This window comes from Martes martes (genome assembly GCF_963455335.1).
Source record: "Martes martes genome assembly, chromosome: 4".
Taxonomy (NCBI): Eukaryota; Metazoa; Chordata; class Mammalia; order Carnivora; family Mustelidae; genus Martes; species Martes martes.
Window position 1 is genome coordinate 112495924 of NC_137891.1, and position 23173 is coordinate 112519096.

Sequence of the window (23173 nt, forward strand, 5' to 3'; positions counted from 1 at the left end):
TTTGTAGTCAGTCTCTCTCCCCACCCCTAGCCCCTGGCAAGTGTTGGTATGTTCTCTGTCTTTATAGCTTGATCTTTTCCAGAGTGTCATATAAATGGAATCCTATGTGACTTGGAGACTGACTTCTTGTACTCAGCATAATATCTTTGAGATTGTTCAATGTTATGCCTGTATCAAAAGTTCATTTCTTTCTATTGCTGAATAGTATTCCATTATATGAATGTACCATAGTGTTTATCCATTCATCAGTTAGACATCTATGTTGTTTCCAATTTTGGGTGATTGTGAATATAATTCACATATCATATTGTGAATATAATTCAACTGCTATGAATATTTGTCTCTAGGTTTTTGTGTGAATATAAGTTTTCATATTTCTAGGGTAAGCTCCTAGGAGTGAGATTACTGGATGTTATGGTAAATGTCTGTTTAACTTCATAAGAAATTGACAAATTGTTTTCCAGAATGGCCATAACATTTTCATTCTAACCAGTAATATATGAGAGTTCCGATTGTTCTGCATCCTTGACAATACTTGTCAGTTGTTGTTAAATTTTAACTGTTCTAATATGTGTGTAGTGGTAGTTTTAATTTGTGTTTCTGGAGTGACTAATGATATTGAGCATCTTTTCAAGGACTTATTTGCAGTCTGTATTTTGCCATTTTTAAAAATTGAGTTGTTTCCTTATTATTGAGCTTGCACATTTTGTCTTCCAGTCTGAAACTTTTTATTCTTTTAGCAGTTTGTTTCAGGGAACAAAAGGTTATAATTTTGATGGAATCTAACTTATCAATTTCTTCTTTTATGTGTCATGCTTTTCACATTATTTCTAAGAGAGTTTCAGAGTCACAAAGACTTCTATGTTTTCTAAAATTTTTATAGTTTGACATTGATGTATGATCTGTTTTGATGTTTTTATATAAGGTGTGAAGTATACATTAAGGTTCAGTTTTTGCATATAGATGTTGTGTTAAAATTATGCCTGTGATATTTTAGTTTATGGAGGTGACTGAATGCTGACATGGAGAGGTCAATGTTACTGAAAGATGAATTGCTTACTTGTATTTCCCAAGGGAAGGGAATGTGCTGTACCATGTAGGGCCACAGAAGTACCAGGTTTGGTGAAGAAGAGACAGGAGTGAGGGGAAAGCTGAGTACAGAGCCTTATTGGGGTTCCCAAGGGGAAAACAAGGTGGGGCAGGAAAAGCAGTATAGGATTGGCTAGTTTGATGGTCTCTCTTTGCTTAGTACCTTGCCCTGGGATGATTTAGAGCAGGAAACAGTAACAACTTGGTGTGTGAGAATTAGATAATAAAGTTGTTCGGATAGCATATGAAAGACATTACTCCACTACTCCCCACCCCTGTGCTAAGAATTGGTTAGCCCTGGGAGGAGCAGACTCTCCTCACCCAGAAAACTTTTTAAGATGTCAAAACATTATAAAATACAAAAAATAAAAAACATTATTAATACAGGTGTCCACTTGTTTCAGTGCCATTTGTTGAAAACATTGTGCCATCTCCATTGATTTGTCTTTGCATCTTGGTCAAAACTCAATTGACCATATTTTTATAGGTCAATTTCTAGATTTTCTCCTCTGTTCCATGGGTATATGTGCTTGTCATGCCCAAACTCTACTACTGTGTTGATTACTGTTTTATATCAAGTCTTAAAATCAGATAGTGTGAATCGTCAACTTTTTTTTTTCCAGAATTGTTTTGAGTATTTAAGATCCTTTGGCCATAAAAGCATTGGAATCACTTGTGGTATCTACAAACAAATCCTGCAGACATTCTAATTGAAATTGAGTAAATCTTAGATCAGACGGGAAGAATTGACTACATATGTAGCATCTTAACTCTATAGAGAAAGTTGTTCAACCCATGAAGACAGTGTGTCTCTCCATTTTTTTAGATACATGATATTTTTTTCATTTCATTTTATTTCTTTTCAGTGTTCCAGAATTCATTGTTTATGCACCACACCCAGTGGTCCATGCAATATGTGCCCTTCATAATACCACCACCAGGCTCACCCAACCCCCTACCCCCCTTCTCTCCAAAACCCTCAGTTTGTTTGAGTCCAGAGTCTCTCATGGTTTGTCTCCCCCTCTGATTTCTCCAAGCTGATTTCTAGATACATGATATTTTTCTAATCAGCACTTTGTAGTTTTCAACGTAAAAATTTTTCACATGATTTGTTAGATTTAAACCTCTGTATGTATTTATTTGGGCAGCTATTGTGAATGTGACATACAGATAAATCAATAGGTAAATACATACCACATATAATTTATGTGTGTGTATCTGTGCACACATATTTCTTTAATTTCAGATTTCAGTTCATTATTAGTATTTAGGAATACAAGTGATTTTTGTATGTTAATCTTGAATCTTGCAAACTTGTTAAAACTAAATAGTTCTAGAACTTTTTTTGTAGAATCATTGGGGTTTTCTACATAGAAAGTCATGTTATCTACAAATAGGGACAGTTTTATTCCTTCCTTTCCAATCCGTATTCTTATTTCTTTTTATTTCTGCCCTGGCTAGAGCTTCCAGTTCATTATTGAATAGGATTGGGTGAGAGAAGATATGTTTGTTCTTTTCTGGACTTTAAGAGCAAAGCACTTAGTCTTTCACCATTACATATGATGATAACTAAAGGTTTTTTGATGATGCCCTTTCTCAGATAAGGAATCTCCCCTTTTTCTAGTTTGCTGACGGTTTTATGATAAAGATGTTGGGTTTTTTTTCCCACTGCTGAGAACTTTGGGGTTGTTTGTTATTGCAGCACAAGCTAGCAAAACTGTCTGCTTCAGTATGTAACTGAATATATATGTACATATATTCTTTAGTCCTTTATATACTATATACTATGTCATGTATACCTAAATATGATAGAGGAACATCTTTAGAACAAATAATATATAACTACAATTTATGGGATTTAAGATGCAATTTTTACTAATTACATTATTATAAACATTTATAATTGTGTCTGCTTTTTTTAAAAAAAGATGTCGGATTTATCAAGTGATTATTCTTCCCACATCATTTGATTGATGTGATAATACAGTTTTTCTTTTGTAGTCTATTAATATGATGGATTGCATTGATGTTTGAGTGCCGATCTGGTCTTGCATTCCTGGATATGCTGCTTTTGGTTGTGATGCATTGTTCCTTTATATATTGCTGGATTCGATTTGCTAATATTTTGTTGAGTATTTTTTTCTTTTTATTCTCTGTTAATAAAAGACATTGGTATGTTATTTTTTTTTTCTTATACTGTCTTTATCCAGTTTAATATCAGGGTAATTCTGGCCTTATAAAATGAGTGGGGAGGTGTTCTTTCCTGTCAGTATTCTGGAAGAGATTGTGTAAAGTTGATGTTATTTCTTCAGTTGTTTGATGGCATTCCCTGGTGAAAGCATCTGGGCTTGGGGTTTTCATTTTTGGAAGAATTTTTACTATGTATTGAATTTCTTTTGAGAATAAGCCTATTTGAGCTAATTATTTCTTTTTGGGTGAATTTTGGTAGTGGCTTTCATGGGCCTCCGTCCCAGTTGTCTAATTTATGTGCACAGAGTTGTTCATAGTTTTTCTTTATCCTTCAGTGACTCAGTAGGCTGTACTGATATCTTCTCTTTGACTCCTGATATTGGTAATTTGTACCTTCTCTCTTTCTCTCTCTGCTTAGTCTGGCTAGATAGAGATTTATTAATTTTACTGACCTTTTCGAAGAACTAGCTTTTAATTTTCATTGGTTTCTCTATTGTTATTTTTAAATTTTTATTTATTTCTGTTTGCTTTGGGTTTATTTTTCTTTTCTTTTTAGTTTCTTAATGGTGGAAGCTTAGATTGTTCATTGAGACCTCCCTGCTTTTTGTTTTCTTTTTTTTTTTCCTAAGATTTTGTTTATTTATTTATTTGATAGAGTGACTGAGAGAAAGAGACTATAAGCAGGGGCAGAAGGAGAGGGAGAAGTGGACTCTTTTGCTAAGCAGGAAATGTGATGTGGGGCTTGATCTCAGGACCCTGGGATCATGACCTGAGCTGAAGGCAGATGCTTCACCGACTGAGCCACCCAGGTGCCCTGAGACCTCCCTGCTTTTTTGATATAAATATTTAAGCATTTAAATTTCTCTCTAAGCACTGCTTATCTATATCCCACAAATTTTGAATTTTATATTTCTATTTTTGTACAATATAAAATATTTCCTAATTTCCCCCTGAGACTTCATTTTGACCTATGGATAGTATAGAAACTGATTGTTCAATTTCCAAGTATTTGAGGATTTTCTGGTTAAATTCCTGATACTGATTTCTAGTTTAATTCTGTTGTGATGAGAGAAATATTTTATATAATTTCAATTTTCTTAGACTTGTTATGGTTTGGCTTGTTTTGTGATGCAGCATATGGTCTATCATGGAACATTCCATGCATATACTTTTAAAAATATCTGTTCTGCTCTTGTTGGCTGGGGTACTTTGTAAATGTCAATTGGTTATTGTTGGTTTATGGTGCTATTTATTTCTTCTATATCCTTGATGATTTACTTTTTTCTTCCATCAACTACAGTGAAACAAGGAGTTCTTTTAAGTTTTTATTTAAATTCCAGTTAATTAACATACAGTGTAATATCAGTTTCAGGTGTACAATATAGTGTTTCAACACTTCCATACAACACCCATTGTTCATCACAACAAGTATATTCCTTAATCCCATTCACCTATTTAACCCACCCTCTACCCATTTCCCCTCTGGTAACCAGTTTATTCAGAGAAAGGAGTTCTGAAGTCTTCAGCATAGTGTCTAATTTTAATTCTATCAGTTTTTGTTTTATGCATTTTGAAACTCATTTGCTTGTGTGTTAATAATTGCTACATATTCTCGGTGAATTTATCCTTTTAGTCTTATGAAATGTCTTTTTTAATCCTGGCCATTTTTATTGCTTTTTAGTCTTTATTTAATACTGATATAGCTATTTCAGTTTTCTTTCTATTATTTTTATTATGGTATATTTTTTCCATTCTTCTACTTTCAGTTTTATCATCATATTTAAAGTGAATTTTTTTTTTTAAGATTTTATATATTTGATAGACAGAGATCACAAGTAGGCAGAGAGGCAGACAGAGAGGGAGGAAGCAGACTCCCCACTGAGCAGAGAGCCCAATATAGGGCTCGATCCCAGGACCCTGAGATCATGACCTGAGCCAAAGGCAGAGGCTTAACCCACTGAGCCATCCAGGTGCCCCTAAAGTGAATTTCTTATATAGCATATAGTTCCATATTGATTTTTTTTTAATCTGTTTTGATAATCTCTATCTTTTAAGTTAAATATTTAGACAGTTTATATTTAATGAAAATGTATGTTCAGAATTAGGCCTACTTTTCTCTTTTTCTGTTTGTACCTTATGTTTTCCTTCATTTGTTTCCCTTTTGCTGCCTTATATTGGATAATTTGATAATTTTTTAGAATTATATATAATTTATATTACAGATTTAATTTAATCTATTTTTATTTATTTGTTAGAGTTACATTTTAATTTACCTAACGTGCTTATTTGCATTTTATTATCTACATTTTAATTTCCTGGGCTTTTGACTATATGTCTTTTTCCAGGGTTTTTTGTTTGTTTGTTTGTTTTAATGGTTGCACTAGGGCTATATTTATAAAAACTTTCCACTGGCCTATTTAGAACTAACATTTTACCCCTTCAGGTGGAACGTAGAAAACCACATAGTCTCACCATATAAGTCCTTTTTACTTGTTTTGGGTTGTAGTTGGTATGTGTATGTTCTATCTATATACCTTGAAAACCTCACCAGACAATTTAAAATTTTTGTTTTCAAAAGTCACATGTTTTAGAAAAGAGAGGTCATCTTTTTAAATTAGCAGATATTTACTATTGCTGTTTCTACTCTTCCATTTCTAAGGTTCTTTCCCTTTGATATCATTTCTCTCTTTTCTAAAGAATTTTCTTTAGCATTTCAGTTACAGCAGGTCTTCTGGTGGTGAATTCTGTATTTCATCTGAGAATGTCTTTATTTCATCTTTATTCCTGAAGGACATTTTCATTTGATAAAGAATTTTGTTCTTTTCTTCAACACTTTAAAATTGTCCTTCTGGCCTTTGTGTTTCTAATGAGAAATCCATAGTCATTTGAATTATTGCTTCCTCAGTGTGCAATGTGTTGTGGGTTTTTGTTTTGTTTTTTGCTTGCAAGATTTTTTTTCTTTGTCTTTGGTTTTCAACATTTTGATTACAGTTTACTTGGGTGTGAATTTTGTTGAATTTATTGCTTGGGGTTCCCTGAGCTGCTTAAATCTGCAGGTTTGACTCTTGTAATATTTGGGAAGTTTTCAGCTATTGTTTCTTCAAAAAAATTTTATAGCACTCTGTCCTATTGCTCTAAGACTCCAGTGACTCAAATTTTAGACCTTTGTTTTTATTCTACGGGTTGGTGAGGGAGGTGTCTTTTTTCCCTCCCTAATCTTTTCTCTTGATTGTTATTCTGTTGATCTGTCTTCAAGTTCATTGTCTTTCCTTTGTTATCTCTATTTTCCTATACAGTCAAAACAGTAAATTTTTTTGTTTGAGATATTTTATTTTTCTGTTTCTTTTTTATATCTTCCATTTCTGTGCTTAGACTTCAGTCTTCCCATGTTTTAAGATTATTTGCTCTTACGTATTTAGACTGTCATAATAGCTGCTTTAAAAGTCTTTATCCGATAATCCAAAAAGGTGAGTCATCTCAGGGTTAGTGTCTGTTTATTGTCTTTTCTCTTGCGCGTTGATGAGATTTCCTGGTCCATCATGTAGCAAGTAATTTTGGATGGTATTCTGGACTTTTCTGTATTACTTTATGTGATTAAGGGTCGTCTTTCTAACCTATACTGAATGTTGATTTTTTTAAAATTTTATCAGGCATTTGATCAAGTTATGTTCACTCTACAGCTCCTAAGGAGTCCCTTCCAAGTCCTCTAGCTGTGAAACTTAGCTAACCTACTCTGCTGCTATTGAGGGCCAAGGAAGGAAAGGATAAAAACAATAGGAATTTCAGACCCCTCACTCTTTAGATCCAGTTTATCTGGTCCTAGAGAAGAATTCCCCTCAAAGTTATAGATGTCTATTTGGCTGCTACTGCCATCAATGCCGCAGCACCACAGTTTAGTGCCTGGGACTTGCTTTGGGGCTGGAGGATAAGAGAAAATAAACAGAGAAAAGAAACCAGAGAGTCAGGGCGCCTGGGTGGCTCAGTGGGTTAAAGCCTCTGCCTTCGGCTCAGGTCATGATCCCGGGGTCCTGGGATCGAGCCCCGCATCGGGCTCTCTGCTCAGCAGGGAGCCTGCTTCCTCCTCTCTCTCTCTCTGACTGCCTCTCTGCCTACTTGTGATCTGTCTGTCAAATAAATAAATAAAATCTTAAAAAAAAAAAAAGAAAGAAAGAAAGAAAGAAAGAAACCAGAGAGTCCCCCCACCCAAACTCTTTCAGTCACATGTCTTTGAATAGGAGTTCAGTATTGCCTGGGAAACAGTAGCAAAAGAAATAACAGGAAGCATACCCCTGGATTGCTCATACGTTAATTTGTTGTTTCTTTCCACAACCTGCCTGCTGCCATTTATTTTCCAGAGTTCTCAGAAAGTTGAGAATTCGGTGGGAAACTGGGAGGGGGGGTGGGGGTAAGCCTATTCCATTTGAATCAGAAAGTCTCCATAAAATGTTCCTTTGTTCCTTAGTATTTAAAATTGTATCTCATTTGTTCACCGAATTCTGATTAATGTGTGATTAATTTAAAGAGCCAATTTTAGCAAAATGATTTAAAAGAATTATAAAAAATCCCAGGATTCGAAATTACATTATGAGTTACTTAGGCCAACCTTTACACTTGACAACCCTTTTCACCTCAGACAATAGCTCATGAGAACTAAGATTGATATGTACCTGCCAGTGTATTAAGTTCTTTGCCTACATTAACTCATTTCATTCTCACACAATCCCATTAGGTAAATACAACTGTTTTTTAGCTCCATCTTATTGGTAAAGAAACTAAAGTTTAGAAAACCTGTCTTCTCAAAACATGGTCCTTGGGCCCGACACATTATCCTTACATTGGGAGCCTATGAGGAATGCAGAATCTTGGGTTTCAACTCAGACTTTTGGAATCAGAATCCGCATTTTGAACAAGAACCCCCACATGATTCATTTGCACATTAGCTTTTTATGAAGGATTTGCTTAGAGAAGTTACAAATAACTTGATCAAGGTCACCCAGCATGTAAATTGTAAAGCTAGGTTAGAACTTGATTGAATGACTTCAGAACCTGTGCTCTTAAATACCGTGCTGTCTTGCCAAATGATTATTTAGCCTGGGTGTGACAACTCCAAAATTAATATAATTTTTATATTGAGCTAAAAGGAAATCTGTTTCTTGTGGACCTTTCAAGTTTTACCATATTCCTATAATCCCTTCTCTACAAAATAATACTTTAACTGTTTAAAGACAATTATTACCTCCCTTTCCCGAATGTTTTTTCCAGACTACACACCCCCAAATCTGATTTTTTTTTTCATATAACATGGTTTTAAGCTCTCTTACAAGATATAATCTTGTCTACATACCTCTTAAAAATGATGCTGTTTGGTGATCCAGTAATTATGATTTCCTTTAATTTGATGTGATATAAATAAGGGGTTACTTAATTTTGTATGTAACATATATATATTTATTGATGCCCACTGTGTAGATAAATGTAAGACAGATAACTGCTTTCAAGGAGATTAACATATATTTAGGAAGAGAGAATGAACACATCTGAAAAATTGGAGAGTAATACCTGTCAGTGTATGAAATAGACTTTGAGGTTAAGGTATCTCAAACTTGGACAAATCCCCAAACTTATGAAAATCTGTACAGCATGTAATGTATAGAGACAGCTAATAGAGGTGCTCTGTGTATATATTTGTGAATAGAAGTTCATATTAGCTAAAGTTCTTTTGAACCAATTTAATTAAGTTTAGTTGTTCTGTCTAGCATTTATTCACATGCAGATCCAAACAGATACCAAATCCAACATTTCGTTTCTTGAATATAGATATTCTTTTCTAGGTAAGAACAATGACTTTCTCAGATTTCTTTAAGTTTTCTTTCTTTTTATATAAGATTTTTAAAATTTATTTATCTGGGAGAGAGCAAAAGCAGAAGGAGCAGCAGGCAGAGGAGAAGGATAAGCAGACTCCCTGCTGAGCAGGGAACCTGATGCTGGAGTCAGCTCTAGGACCCTAAGGTCATAACCTGAGCCAAAGGCAGACATTTAACTGACTGAGCCATCCAGGTTCCCTTCTTTATGTTTTCTTCTCCATCAAAAGCAGAACTTAGGGGTTTTGGTGACTTATTTTCAACATCATCTCAAATTGTTTTTAAAAAATTTTTATTTTCACTCTAGGACATATCACATGTGATTGCTGAAAAAGCAAAATTATTTGAGGTACAAAGATTCTAGACACTCAGGTTCTCTCACTCTTTTCTGGAAGATAACACATATCACATTTATATCCTAGGAAAATTATAAGTTACATCATGGACATTGAGGATTACTTCTGAATATCTAAAATTGTCTTGAATTATGAAGTATTGAAGGGTCAGGGATAAAGATTGTAATTACATTACTGAGAGGAAGAAGAAATGACCAGGCCAGTCACTAAAGACCTAACCAAATCAATGGGCTTTGAAAAATGGGAAGAATTAGAGCAAGAGTTTTGTTTTGTTTTAGAGTGCATTCAAAAAAAGTTTATCTTTAAAATAATATAGGATAGAGAATTATACTGAGCTGAATTTATTTTAGATTATTGCTATTTTATATGAACGAAAATTTCTCCATTATTTGAAATTCAAATTCTCTCTGAACAGCTATCATAAATATTTGTACTAATCCAAGTGCCATTGGAGGAACTAAAAATTTGCTGTAGGTGATGAAAGCTGGGGATAGATCTAGTTTGAAGTCCTGTGTGCTAGAGGGAACAGTTCCAGAAAACAAACAGAATTACAGTATGACATTGGCTAATCACACTTTCTATTACTGTACATTTGGTCATTTCCCCTTTAGGAGGCACTTAGGTCACTGTGCTAACTAGAGGACTAGAAGAAAAATCTAAGCTCCTGACTCAGGTTGCAGATTGGGACACAAAAAAATCTAGAGGCAGGATGATATTTGAGGTACCTGTGAGCCACCCCAGGTAAGATCTCCAGGAAGTCCTGCAGGATCTACCCCATGGGGGTTCACTCTTTACTGTTTCTGTTAAGTAAGTGAGAAGGCTGAATAATTTAGGGAAAACAGATTTTAAGATTGGACTACCCGTATATATAACTCCTTAAGTCTTTATTATTAATAAGTACCCAGAAACAAACATTCAGCAGATGAATTGATTATGCCAGTATATTCATTTGGCTTTTTAAATTATTGGTGTTTTTAACTAGATTCATAAAGCTTACTTAAAAGTACAAAAAATGTACAGTTACCTTTAGGATCAAGAGAGTAAGTTCAGTTTACCATTAACTGGGGAATTTTCTCATCATAGCCAGTTGCAGGACTTAAACTTTACCATCTGCCATTTGAATTTCCTTTGTTCCTTGAGAGAGTTATAACACATATAAGCTATTCTTTTATGTGCACTTTTCAAATACTACTTATACTGAGTCTTATTTATCCTTCGGGAATGCCTGTCTACCTTGGAAAGGTCTCAGAGGCTAATCAGAAGTTCAGCAGATTATCTGGTGTAACAAGAGAAATGAAGAGGAAACATAGCAGCCTTTGAAATAATATTAAGCCGATTGAAATTTGGCATTTATTCACATTGCTCACCTGGAAGCCAGAGTGGCATTTTATAACATAAATTCTGTGATAGCTCTTAACACCCTTTAAAACCCTCCATTGGCTTCCCATTGTACTTAAATTCAGACTCCTTACTTCGGTTTAAATGCCTCCTCTTTCTGGTATCATCTCAAACCGAAACTTTACCTCTTTGGACAAGGCTTCAGCCATATTGACCTTTCAAGTGTTTCTTGAGCATGGCAAGCTCTTTCTCACTCACTTTTGCTCTGGGTTCTCTGTGCTACCTCTTCCTTTTTTCCGGATTGGGCTTCTCCCTGAAACTTTGCATTGGCTCTTTCTTACATCAGGTCTCAGTTCAGGTGTGACCTACTCAGAGAGGCTTGGCTAACCTGCCATATCAGAAGTGCCACTGTGCAACTGCATCGCAGCTCATATTCCATAACTTGACAGTCTTATGTAGTATTTGTAGAAGTTTTCAATACCAGAAATTATCTTATCTACAGAATTTATTCACCCTCTCTCTTACTTCACCTTCAGGAGAACATAAATTTTGTGAGGACTGGGATCTCATCTGTTTATTTGCCATAATATACTCAAAGCCTGGGTTTCTGAGAACACTAAATTAGTTCATTCGTGTGCAACTCTCAGAATGGATTTGGCACGTTTGCAGGCACTTGCTGGCTGTTAAAAATTGCTACTATTTCTACGAGTAGTAGGAATAGTAGTATATGTAGGCATTAGTAGAAACTCAGTGAGATAATATATTTTGGATAGATTCAAGATAATGCCTAATTATTAAAGCTGAGTTCCTTAGGATACATTATAATTGGGAAGCATTTTTTAGTAGGATTGAAAAAGTAAAAGTCAAAATAATTATACTCTGATTGAAACCTTTTCCCTTATGTTTCTCACTTAAAAGTTTAGACTGTTGCAGTCAGACCATCAGCATACGGAGCTTGGGGATCCTCAAAAACACATCTGTCTCCTAATAGTATGAACCAGTAGGGACAAGGGAATGTATTTTTGAACTTTTCAGTTTACAGTCAGTTTTGCTGGCAACGATTACTCCTAGATAGTGGATTACAACTGTTGTTTTTTTTTTTTTTTCTAGATCTAAACCTAATCTAGACCTTGCACAAAGCCAGGCAACCTAGTATGCTTGTGGTGATATTCAGTGTTCTATGCTTCACTGTATGGCCTTTTTTCTTTCGAAATCAATCTATCTTTATATAGTGTTCTGTATAATGGAAGTTATTTTACCTTTTGTCTCTGTGACCATAGGTGACAGTTAACCTCTTCCAGATGCAACACCTTCAGGCAGCCTCCCTTGCAAACAATTTACAGTCTCTCTGTGATAGTGCCAAACTCTATGACCCAGGTCAAGAGTACAGTGAGTTCGTCAAGGCCACAAATGCAACCGAAGAAGAAAAAGTTGATGGGTAAGAATTAATGTGTAGATGAAATTACCTCAAAAGATAGAACCTTTATTACTAAGTTCCTATCTGATAGTAGGTGGTGTCTTTTCTAACATTGGCAGAATTGACTTTAAAACTTTCTGAACTCATTTTATATTCAGATGTGACTCACTTAAGAGTAAAGCTTTTCATTTTGACACAGAGCTCAGTTCTTTGAGATTTAGAAATCCTTTGAGAATGGCAAATCATATTCATATCTATTTTGAATGTCTACATATTTAACAACCTACATTTTCCATAGACATTATACTAGAAAAGTTTAACCATGACATGAATTGTTGACCATACTTTTGCTACTCTTTTCCATGTTTTGGCTGTAATAAGTTCAAATGATTAATAAATTTTGTTCACATCTTCTCTAAGAAGTTGAACCATATAATAAGATTTATTTTTAATATTTAATTACTCTGTTCATTAAAGTAGCAGATTTTTCTGAAAATAGAATAAAATAGTCTGGGTATTAGTCATTCTTCTAAATGATGAGTTTTATTTGGGTTTTTCTTAGGAATATAAATAAACCATTAACAAATAGTCCCCACACTTCTGGATACAGACCTACCGACTCGTTAGAGGATGTAGTACGCCTTCCTGACAGTTCTAGTAAGATTGAAGAGGACAGATGCTCCAATAGTGCTGATGTAACAGGTAGACTTTCACATTAAAGAGAGCTCTGATTTATGAAAGATCAAGTTGTTTAAATGAGATTATTAAATGAGTTGCAACTCTGGAATTTAAAAATCAGGCCTTGAATTAAAACTTCATGAGGCCTTATTCACAGTTGTAAGCACTGTGCCTGTCTTAAAGTTGACTGTTTGATCATTGTACAGAAATTTGACTTGTCTCATTTTATGTAATGTCAGTATTTCACCTCATGAAATCTGTCTGTAGCCAAGTTTGACTTTAAATATTCTTTTCTTAAAGGTCCTTCTTTTATAAGGTCATGGACATTTGGGATGTTTAGTGACTCTGAGAGCACTGGAGGAAGCAGTGAATCTAGATCTCTGGATTCTGAATCTATAAGTCCAGGTACATAGCATTTAAGTCTAGCAGAGAAAATTCAATGACATATTCCTTTTGGGGGATATATTTTAACCACCTGATTTTTTTAATCAACTGTCTCCTAGAGAGGAGTATATACATATACACATGCAGTTTAAAGAAAAATAAGACAAACCCTCATATATTCACCACCCAGCCTATAAGAAATAAAACATGATCAATATACTAGCAGGGCCCTGTGGACACCTCCTTGAAAACCTTACCCCACTGCCCCCCAGAACAGACCATCATCCTGGATTTTTTCAGTCATTCTCTAGCTATTTTAAATGTTTTACTACCTGTATCTACTTGGGCTTTGCCCTCTTTGGAATGTTATACAGATGGAATTATACCATTTTTTGTGCGACTTCTTTCATGTTTTTTTAGATCCATATTGATGTGAATAGCTGTCCTTATATATCTTTATTTTATATTTATACTCTATATAGTATTCCATTCTGTGAACATAACTATACATTTTAGATTGTTTTGTATCTAATTGCTGTGGTGAACAATACAGTTAACACCAATTTTGTGCCTGTGATTACTTACTCAGTTTTTTAAATGTACCTTTAAAAGGCACTTTGATAAGGAGAGTCCAATGCTCCTTAGAGAGGCAGGATAGATGTGTTGACTTCTCCCTTAGTGGCTTCAAAGAGGATGACTTGCCCTAGGTAATACAGCTAGCAGGGAAAGAAGGTAGCATTTGGACCCATGAGATTCTTCCTTAGACATTCTTTCTCCTCCACTCTTCTACCAAGACTGCTCCAATCCTGGTCTTCCCAGCCCTTCTCCTAGGATCCTTGGCACTGTGGAATATATGTTATACGATTTAACCTGCCTCAAAAGTCCAAGGCATTTTTTTCATAGTGTTCTATATATTATAGAAATTTTATTTATGTAAATAAATCTCTTGAAATTTAAAGTAAGAAATAACTTCCATGCAGCATTGGGGTTTGTAGGCTTACTCTGTGTCTTCCTTGAAAACTAGTTGTGTGCAAGCGACACCCTAAAGTTGTGAGCCTGAATAATACTTCACTGAGTGTTTGTAATTGACTTTGTAAAAACAAGATGGTTGTAGCTATCCCCAGAAATTAAGACCCATTCTAGGGCAAGCCCTAAATTATTTGGAATCCCATAAGACTACATGTGATAAAGACAAAAATTTGAAAACTAGTTACATGGTAAATGGTGAAGACCTGGGGAGGCCTGACCTGGGAATGAGGGAAGTGGGGAACACGACAACTGTCCTCACATCCGGGAGTGGGAACGGACTCAAGGACAGTGCTTATCTCCTCCAGGAAGAACGGGGACCAAAGGCTGGGGTTCGTGGGCAGGCAGGTTGCTGCTCAAAAATACAAGGAGGCCATCTCACAGTTAGAATAGTTCTAAGTAGAACGTGGCACCCATGATTTCTCAGTCACTGAGAGCACAATTCAAAGCAAAAACTAGGTGACTGCCAGCCTCTTAAGCATATTTTGAAGAGGAATCTTTTGGGGGTAAAGATGTTGGTTGAAATCATCTGTAAAACCTTTTCTAACTCTCAACCCTAAGCTCATGAAGGCCTTGAGGTAAGTGAGATCTTCCACTTGGATAGCTAGAGTCCTGGCTGTATGCTCTGCAGGGAGCAGAGGAACCTCAGGCCCTAGTCGGGTGGCTCTGAGACCCACTCAGTGTCCTTTGCTGACACAGCTTGTGTCCTGTGCTCTCAGCTCCCTGCCAGGGATTTTCATTCCTGCTTCCCGCTTTCCCATCCTCCTCGCAACTTGAAATGTTACCATAGTATTGCTGTATTCATTAGATTTTTGTGTATTATTTTTGTATACGTTTCTTTGTAATTCGATTCAACAAGCATTTAATGACAGTTTACCATTGTGCTAGTCACTTTGTTAGATAGTGGATGTAAGACATGAATAGAAAAGAATCTCTGTCCTTGTAGAGCATATAATCTCTAACTATCACAAGTTGGCAGTAAGGTCTCATTGGAATGTACGATTCCTTAATTTTAAATTTATTTGGAAAAGTCAGGTTTGGTTGAATTCTCTTTTGTTCCTAATGATAAAAATCAGAATTCCCTATATCTAAAGTCTGAGAATGGAAATAGCTTTTTGCATTGTAGCCCACAAAATAGTACGACTTGTGTTGTTCAAAAATATTGTCATTACCCATTTCTTAAATTCTACTGTGAATGGTCAGGTGATTGTAGTCACAATTTCCTTTTAGGAGACTTTCATCGAAAACTGCCACGAACTCCATCCAGTGGAACCATGTCTTCTGCAGATGATCTAGATGAAAGAGAACCACCTTCCCCTTCAGAAGCTGGTATTGCTCTCACCTGAATCAAGTTCTCACTAAACCCTTTGAGTCAACAATACTGCATGATATTAGGAAAATAGTATAATTTAAAGAATTACTTTGCTGTGTATTAAAAGACATTATATTGACTTAAATCTATCCCAAAAATTATGTACAAGTATGGGTTGATAATGCACTAGTGAAATGTTAGAAATAAGAATAAAAGAATAAGTAACAAAACTACTAGATCTAAAATGTATTAGCAGGGTGCAAAAATAGGCTAGTTAGTTTGATCTTCTATAAACTTCATACAGTGACTTAACTGTTAAAAATGTTGCAATGCATGAGAAACTCTGAAAAAGTCTCTTTAAAAGAAATAGTGCGAGAAGTTAGGAAAATTAAATATGTTCTTGAGGACAAGGAAAGTTATGGATGTTGACAGATATAAGAGAGAAATCAGTTACCTTAATGACCTGAATTAGACTCATATAAATTAGTTTTGTACATTTGAGAACTCCTTATACCTGTTTGGGCATCATTTACTAGAATAATATGGAACATCTGACCTCAGGTAGGATACTGATGGAAAACTAGTTAGTATTATCTTTAATTTTATGATGAATTCAGAGTAAGTGTAAGAGTAAGAGTAAGAGTAAGTAAGTAAGTAAGAATAAGTAAGAGTAAGAGTAGCTTTATCTTTAATGCAAATAACAGTGACACTACTGGTCTCATACAGCTAGTTTTCTTTGAAGCTTTCATAGAGACATTTTCTAAGAATGTAATACCATCTCTGTAACAGCCTTCCAGGCGCTATAAAGGGTATATTAATAACAGTGTAGATTCACTGATGTTGAAAACATTATGCCATCCTATTTTAGAAGTATCTTAGTGGTTTTTTGGTGATTTTTTATTTACAGCTCAAATGTGTACTTTGTAAGAGATCTATAAATTGGATGCCTATTTTGCTGTTACAGACTCAAAATAATAGCTTCCTGTGACATATGAATGTTACAAAGTCTAAAGATTTTTCAGAATTTAGCATCATGTGTTATAATTGTTATGTCATCTTACAATTCTTATACCAATTTATTTCTGTTGCAAGGACCCAATTCCCTTGGAACATTTAAGAAAACATTGATGTCAAAGGCAGCTCTCACTCACAAGTTTCGAAAATTGAGGTCCCCCACAAAATGTAGGGATTGTGAAGGCATTGTAGTATTCCAAGGTGTTGAATGTGAAGAGGTAAGATCTTTCTGGAATTCCATTAGTTCTTTCATGCTTTTTGCCTTATACTTTTCTGTTACTAATTTTACTGATTAGGCTCTCTTACACGTATATTTTTAATAAATTGAACCACAGTGTAATTTTGTAATTCATTTAGCTATTAAGTATAGTTCAGACACCACAAGTAATACCTTTTAAAATCATTTTTGTTGAGTTACCACTCTACCTATAGTTTGCTCAGTTGTTCATAGTTTTGAGGTAAATGAACCATTTTTTAACTGTCATTTTCTTGTAGTGTCTCCTTGTTTGTCACCGTAAGTGTTTGGAAAACTTAGTCATCATTTGTGGTCATCAGAAACTTCCAGGGAAAATACACTTATTTGGAGCAGAATTCATACAAGTTGCAAAAAAGGAACCAGATGGCATCCCTTTTGTACTCAAAATATGTGCCTCAGAGATTGAAAATAGAGCCTTGTGTTTACAGGTACGTTGTAACTCTTAAAATTAAGTTTAAAAATATAAATGCCTGTGTGATTTGTTCTAATGATGAGCCTTTAAAGGAAAACAGTGCTCTCAATTTTTAACAAGTAAACTGAATTTATTCAGATTTATTTAGAAAATGTTACCTCATTTGGCCCTAGATTTTTCCTGAATTATTAATAAAAATTGAAATAGACACATCAGATGTATGGAGATGTCTGCATTTAGCCATTTGTTCTAAAGGAGAATTTTGCCAAATTTTTCCATTTTCTTCTCAAGGGAATTTATCGTGTATGTGGAAACAAAATAAAAACTGAAAAACTGTGTCAAGCCTTGGAAAACGGAATGCACTTCGTAGACATTTCAGAATTTAGTTCACACGACATCTGTGACGTCTTGAAATTATACCTTCGACAGGTAAAGTTTTTACCCTTAAAATATACCACTAAAGAGAAAAGAACAAAAATATGATTGGTATTTTACTGATAACATTTGCTACACGGGTATTTTCATTTACATAGACCATATCCATGTGTCTCTAATTATTGTTACAGATCAAAGAGTATATAAAATACATGTACAGTTTAAAGACCAATAATAATAAAAACACTCATTTCCCATCACATAGCTTTAGGAAGTAGAACATTACCTTACTGAAGACTCCTGCATGCCCTTCTCCAGTAGTAGCCCTCAACGCCACCCCAGTGGTCTTTTCTAATCATGTTAATACCTCCTTTTCTTTTCTTAATAGTTTTAATACCTGTTGCATGTTCCTAAACAGTGTCTCATGAAGTTTTAGGTAACTGAGAGGAAAGCATAAATCTAGCTGTGTATTATTCACACTGTTAATGAAGGATTCAATAAGTTCCACAGTGTCTGAGTCATGGTCCAGTTTTACCTTCACTGACATCCTCAGATAGCCATTGTGGGAGGTCAGCGGGCAAGATCATGAAGGCATCTTGGGAACCTGCAGTTCAACAGATTTGGAGCATCATGCAGGGCTTTTGTATAAGCTGGGTACTGGAGATTCAGCAGGAATATGGTCGGGGGTGGGCTGCTCTGTATTTTCTCTTTCTGTGCTCACTATTGTATCTGAGACTTACAGGAGTAGATCCAAAAGAGAAAATACACACACACGCTCTTCTGTAGGCTGAAACAGTGATCGGCCTTAGTGGCTTCAGGCAGCAGCTCCTCACTGAGGGGTTGCAGGAGCATCCGTGCATTGCCATGATGAGCCAAGTTCAGAAAAGAGCTGGGGTCAAGTTCCTTGAGTAAAAATGAAGATACAGTCACAGAGAGCAGAGCAGTGATGGTTCTCATCATGTCCATCTCTGGAGTTCTGTTCTGCATTTGGATCCTTTCTAATATTGTGAATAGCCGTCATCCTGGGACCTCCCTTCTCCGCCCCCTTCTCTCATCTGAGGGAATGCCTGTCTTCTGTGTCATGTCTTCCTGTTTGTGGTTTATGCTCCTGTTTTGGTTATGCCATACTTGATTGAGCAAGGTGGAATAAGAGTAAATTTAGTTATTTGAAAATTTCTTTATTCTGCCTCTTGAACAGGATGGGAAAGTGGATAGTGTGGTAGGTTATTGTATTCTAGACTGGAAATTATTTTTCTTCAGAATTTTGGAGGCATTTTTTTATTGTTTTCTTTGAAGTGTGAAATCTTTCTCATTTCTGATTCTTTGTATAAGCCCTATTTGTTCTCTGAAAGCTTGTAGAATCTTCTTTATCTCCCCATTGTTTTAAAGTTTCACAGTGTATGCCTTGATGTGGATGTATACTCATCTGTCACTTCAGGTACTCCACAGGCTCTGTCCTCCTTGGCCTTTTGTTCTTAGGACTTTTATTTTGTTGCTCATTTCCTCCTATTTTCTGTTTTTTCTTTCTGGAAATGTGCTTACTGAACAGCTTGTACTTGTTCTCTAGTTCCTTCATCTTTTCTCTATTATTTCTTTTTTTGTTTTTGTTTTCTTTTAACACTTTTTAAGGGATTTCCTCAGTTGGTCTTGTTTTGTTCATTTGGTTTGGTTTGGTTTGGTGGGTTTGTTTTTTTGTTTTTTTTTTTTGTTTTTTTTTTTTACAGAGACAGACACAGTGAGAGAGGAAACACAAGCAGGGGGAGTGGGAGAGGGCGAAGCAGGATTCCTGCGGAGCAGGGAGCCCGATGCAGGGCTTGATCCCAGGACCCTGGGATCATGACCTGAGCCAAAGGCAAACACTTAACGACTGAACCACCCAGGCGCCCCAGGTTTTGTTTTGTTTTTTTTTTAAGTAACTCCATACCCAGCATGGGACCCAGTGTGAGGCTCAGACCCACAACCCCCAGATCAAGACCTGAGCTGAAACCAACAGTCAGAGGCTTAACTGACTGAGCTACCCAGGTGCCCCAAGATTTCTTCAGTTTTATCTTATACACCTACTGTAATCTATTTCATTTCTGAGATCATATTTTAATTTCTAAGAAATTGGTTCTCTGTTCCTTTTACAGCATCCTTTTTAATGAATGTAGTATCTTATCTATATGAGATATCCATAGCTTTTTTTCTAAAAAGGATTCTTTGCTTAGCCTCCAGTGCTTTTCAATAGGAATATAATGTGAGCCCTATATAATACTAAATTTTCTAGGAGCCACATAAAAAGCAACGGTGAAGTTAATTTTGATATGTAACGTACTGAAATATCATCTGAACACTTAATCAGTATTTTTCAATTTTTAGTGAAATTTTTTTGTTTTTGTTTGAAATGAAGGGTTACTGAGTCTTTGAAATCTGGTGTGTATTTTGCATTTAGAGCGTGTGTCAATTTGGAATAGCGACATTTCCAGTGCTCAGTAGCCATATGTGGCTAGTGACTACAATATTGCCAGCATAGTTCTAGATCTTCAGCTCGTTTTGTTTCTGCTTATTTTGATTTCAGTCTTTCATGATTATCTGCTTAAAATGAAAGAATTAGAATTGAAGTCTCTTTGGAAGCTTTTGAATACATACAGGCTTTAAAGATTTTAAGCTCTAGTGTGATCTAGGAGGGCTATTTGGGAAACACCGGTTTTCTGTATCTCTAGGTCTCTACTCTTAGGCTTGGCTGATACCCCAGAGAAAGGTCTTTCCCTGCCTGTAGGTGTGGTGCCAGAACTCTGGGAGACACCTTGGGTAAGAAAGCTCCAGAATCTCTGCTGTAGCAGGCAGACAGTCACTAAATCCCTATTTTTAGATAGTTGTGCAGCTGTTGTTTGTGCTTGACATTGGCCATTCAGAGGCCCTCTCTTTTACACTGTCCAGAGATGAAATCCTCACACTGCTGGGGAAAATGTTGTTTAGAAACATGGAGTGAAGGATCTGGAGATCTAATACTTCTTAAATAGCCCACTCTCCTCCAGGATCAGAGTACCTCGTGCCAACAGTCTGTGGGTCTCCTAGAAATTGTATTGGTTTTCATTTTGGAATTTTAGCTTTCTCAGGACTGCTAAGCTATTACTTACTTATCTGCTCTTCAGTGGTTAAATGTTGCTTTTATCTCCTTTCCTATTCTCCTAGTCTTTGTGGACTTAACTATTTCAGTGGAGTTGCCAGAGGGAAAGAAACTAAGTACAAATGTTGGATCTGCCATGTTAGCCCAAGAAACTTGATTTCTTTCACATTTTGCAGAATTCTCAGCTGAGAAATGGAGACAGAGTACCTCCGAATGACTGTTAATCTCACAATGAGATATTTTGTCTCTTTTGGCCAGTCAGGGAGAGGAAGTAAATGGGGTCCGATACTATTCCATCTCAAGAATACTATGGAACCAGCATTTTAGTGTGGGGAGCCATGCTCAATTTTTATAGTATTAGAGAGTAGCCTTCATTTTACTCATATTTGGGAAATCTAAAGCCTCAAGAGGTTGAGTGAGCTCCTTCAGATCCTAGAATAATAGAGGTAGAAATTAATCTCAAGGGTTCCCCCTCTCTGGGACCAGCAGGGGAAACTGGGGAAATGGGTGCCTACCTCACCACAGATAGTATAGGACACCTGCTAGCCAGATATGGGCTGTTTCCATCACTGAGTGGTGGAAATATTGAAATCGCTTGTGCCAGTAGAGGGATCAAGGTGGCATGCCCCTTGATAGTTTGAGAGAGGAACTTCTTCTTTAACCTACTTATGGCAATTCAAGTTGTATTTGAAAATTAGGTAAATAAAACATTGGCAATGTCTTTCTTCTAAGCCATACTATCTTATGCTAATCTTCAGTCTGGTCAAAGTAAAACAAAAGGACCCAATAGTATTTTGTTCTCTGTCTACCCTATGCAATAAAATTCAGAATATAAGCTTTTTCTAATTAAGATGACTGGCTTGTTTTAATAAAACAGTTGAAGATCATGCTAACTTTGGGGCAGTGATGAATGTACTTGGTATAAGATATATAGCAAAGTTTTAAAATCCCTCATGCAGCTTTTGATTTTAGAATGTTTTACTGATTATCAGTTAACTCACTTTTAATACAGATATAATTTTTGGTGATGATGTCAGATTCACTTAATAGATAACATCAATGACAAATAAATCTATATCTAAAAGTAGATTGATCTTAAGTCCCTTCTAATCTGAAGGGACATACTAAATCCGTCAGTAGCTATTCAGTAAATTATTAAAAGGGAAAAAGTGGACAGAATGATATCCCTAATGTGATTTTATTTCTTTAGCTCCCAGAACCATTCATTTTATTCCGATTGTACAAGGAATTTATAGACCTTGCAAAAGAGATCCAACATGTAAATGAAGAACAAGAGTCAAAAAAGGATAACCCTGAGGACAAAAAATGGCCGAGTACATGTATAGAAATAAACAGAATTCTTATAAAAAGCAAAGACCTTCTAAGACAACTGCCAGTATCAAATTTTAACAGTCTTCATTACCTCATAGTTCATCTTAAGCGGTAAGAATTTTGTATAAGGCGAGCGTTCATTAGTGGGTGGACAATTGATCAGGTTTTTGTTTGGCTTTTTTGGTTTTGTTTAAATTGTGGTAAAATGCACATAACATAAATTAACCATCTTAACCACTTTTATTATTTTTTAAAGATTTATTTAAGTACATGGGCAAGGGGAGAGAGGAGAGAATTCCAAGCAGACACCGTGCTGAGCATGGAGCCTGATGTGGGGTTCAGTCCCATGACCCTGAAATCATGACCTGAGCCAAAACCAAGAGTTGCTTAACCAACTGCGCCACCCATGCACCCCCATCTTAACCACTTTTAAGTGTACAGTTCAGTAGTATTAAGTACATTCATATTGTTGTGATGTTTTAAAATGAATGTTTTACTTCTCATATGTGTTAGGGAAAGGGAGGCATTGAATAGATATTCTTAGAGCTAACACCTTCGCCTCAGATGCCTCCTGTGTCCTGCGCTCTGCCTAAGGAAATAAGGATGCAGATATTAGGTCTCTGTCACCTGTTGTGCTGTTCCTCTTGACGGCAGATCTGCAGACAAGCACAAGCGCAGCACAGACCATTCCTGTTCTAACGGGGCTGGCACAGTGTGCAGAGAACAACGAGGCGATGGAGGGGCTGGAGTCAGAGAAGCTAGCCCTGTGCCGGGCTGGAGTCAGAGAAGCTAGCCCTGAGCCAGACTGGAAGAACTGGGTAGTGGTTTGGTGACAAAGACTGTGCAAAACAGCATTCCGGGTAGAGGGTAACAGACACAGGGGCACAAGATAATGTTGCTCTTGGGAAAGCATAGGTAGTTTGGCGAGGGGGATGTAGCAAGCAGTAGCTTGAAGTGAGCTTGGCCAAGGCCCGATAAAGAAAGTCCTACATACCTGCCAGATGAGTTGACTGTCTTCCTTCTG

At 36.0% G+C, this 23173-nt stretch overlaps 1 protein-coding gene across 2 annotated transcripts in view; it reads left to right on the forward strand.

Moving 5' to 3' along the window:
• The window catches only part of ARHGAP29 (Rho GTPase activating protein 29), a 73831-nt gene that overhangs the window by 44840 nt on the left and 5818 nt on the right, over positions 1 to 23173 (forward strand). Inside the window, exons 13-21 of one of the 2 annotated variants that reach the window (XM_080800005.1) lie at positions 382 to 417; positions 12115 to 12272; positions 12814 to 12953; positions 13230 to 13334; positions 15570 to 15668; positions 16744 to 16883; positions 17161 to 17349; positions 17625 to 17762; positions 22028 to 22260. In XM_080800005.1, coding sequence (XP_080656131.1) covers positions 382 to 417; positions 12115 to 12272; positions 12814 to 12953; positions 13230 to 13334; positions 15570 to 15668; positions 16744 to 16883; positions 17161 to 17349; positions 17625 to 17762; positions 22028 to 22260 — 1238 coding nt within the window. The remainder of the gene's footprint in view (positions 1 to 381; positions 418 to 12114; positions 12273 to 12813; positions 12954 to 13229; positions 13335 to 15569; positions 15669 to 16743; positions 16884 to 17160; positions 17350 to 17624; positions 17763 to 22027; positions 22261 to 23173) is intronic. The other variant, XM_080800006.1, reaches the window with a different exon arrangement.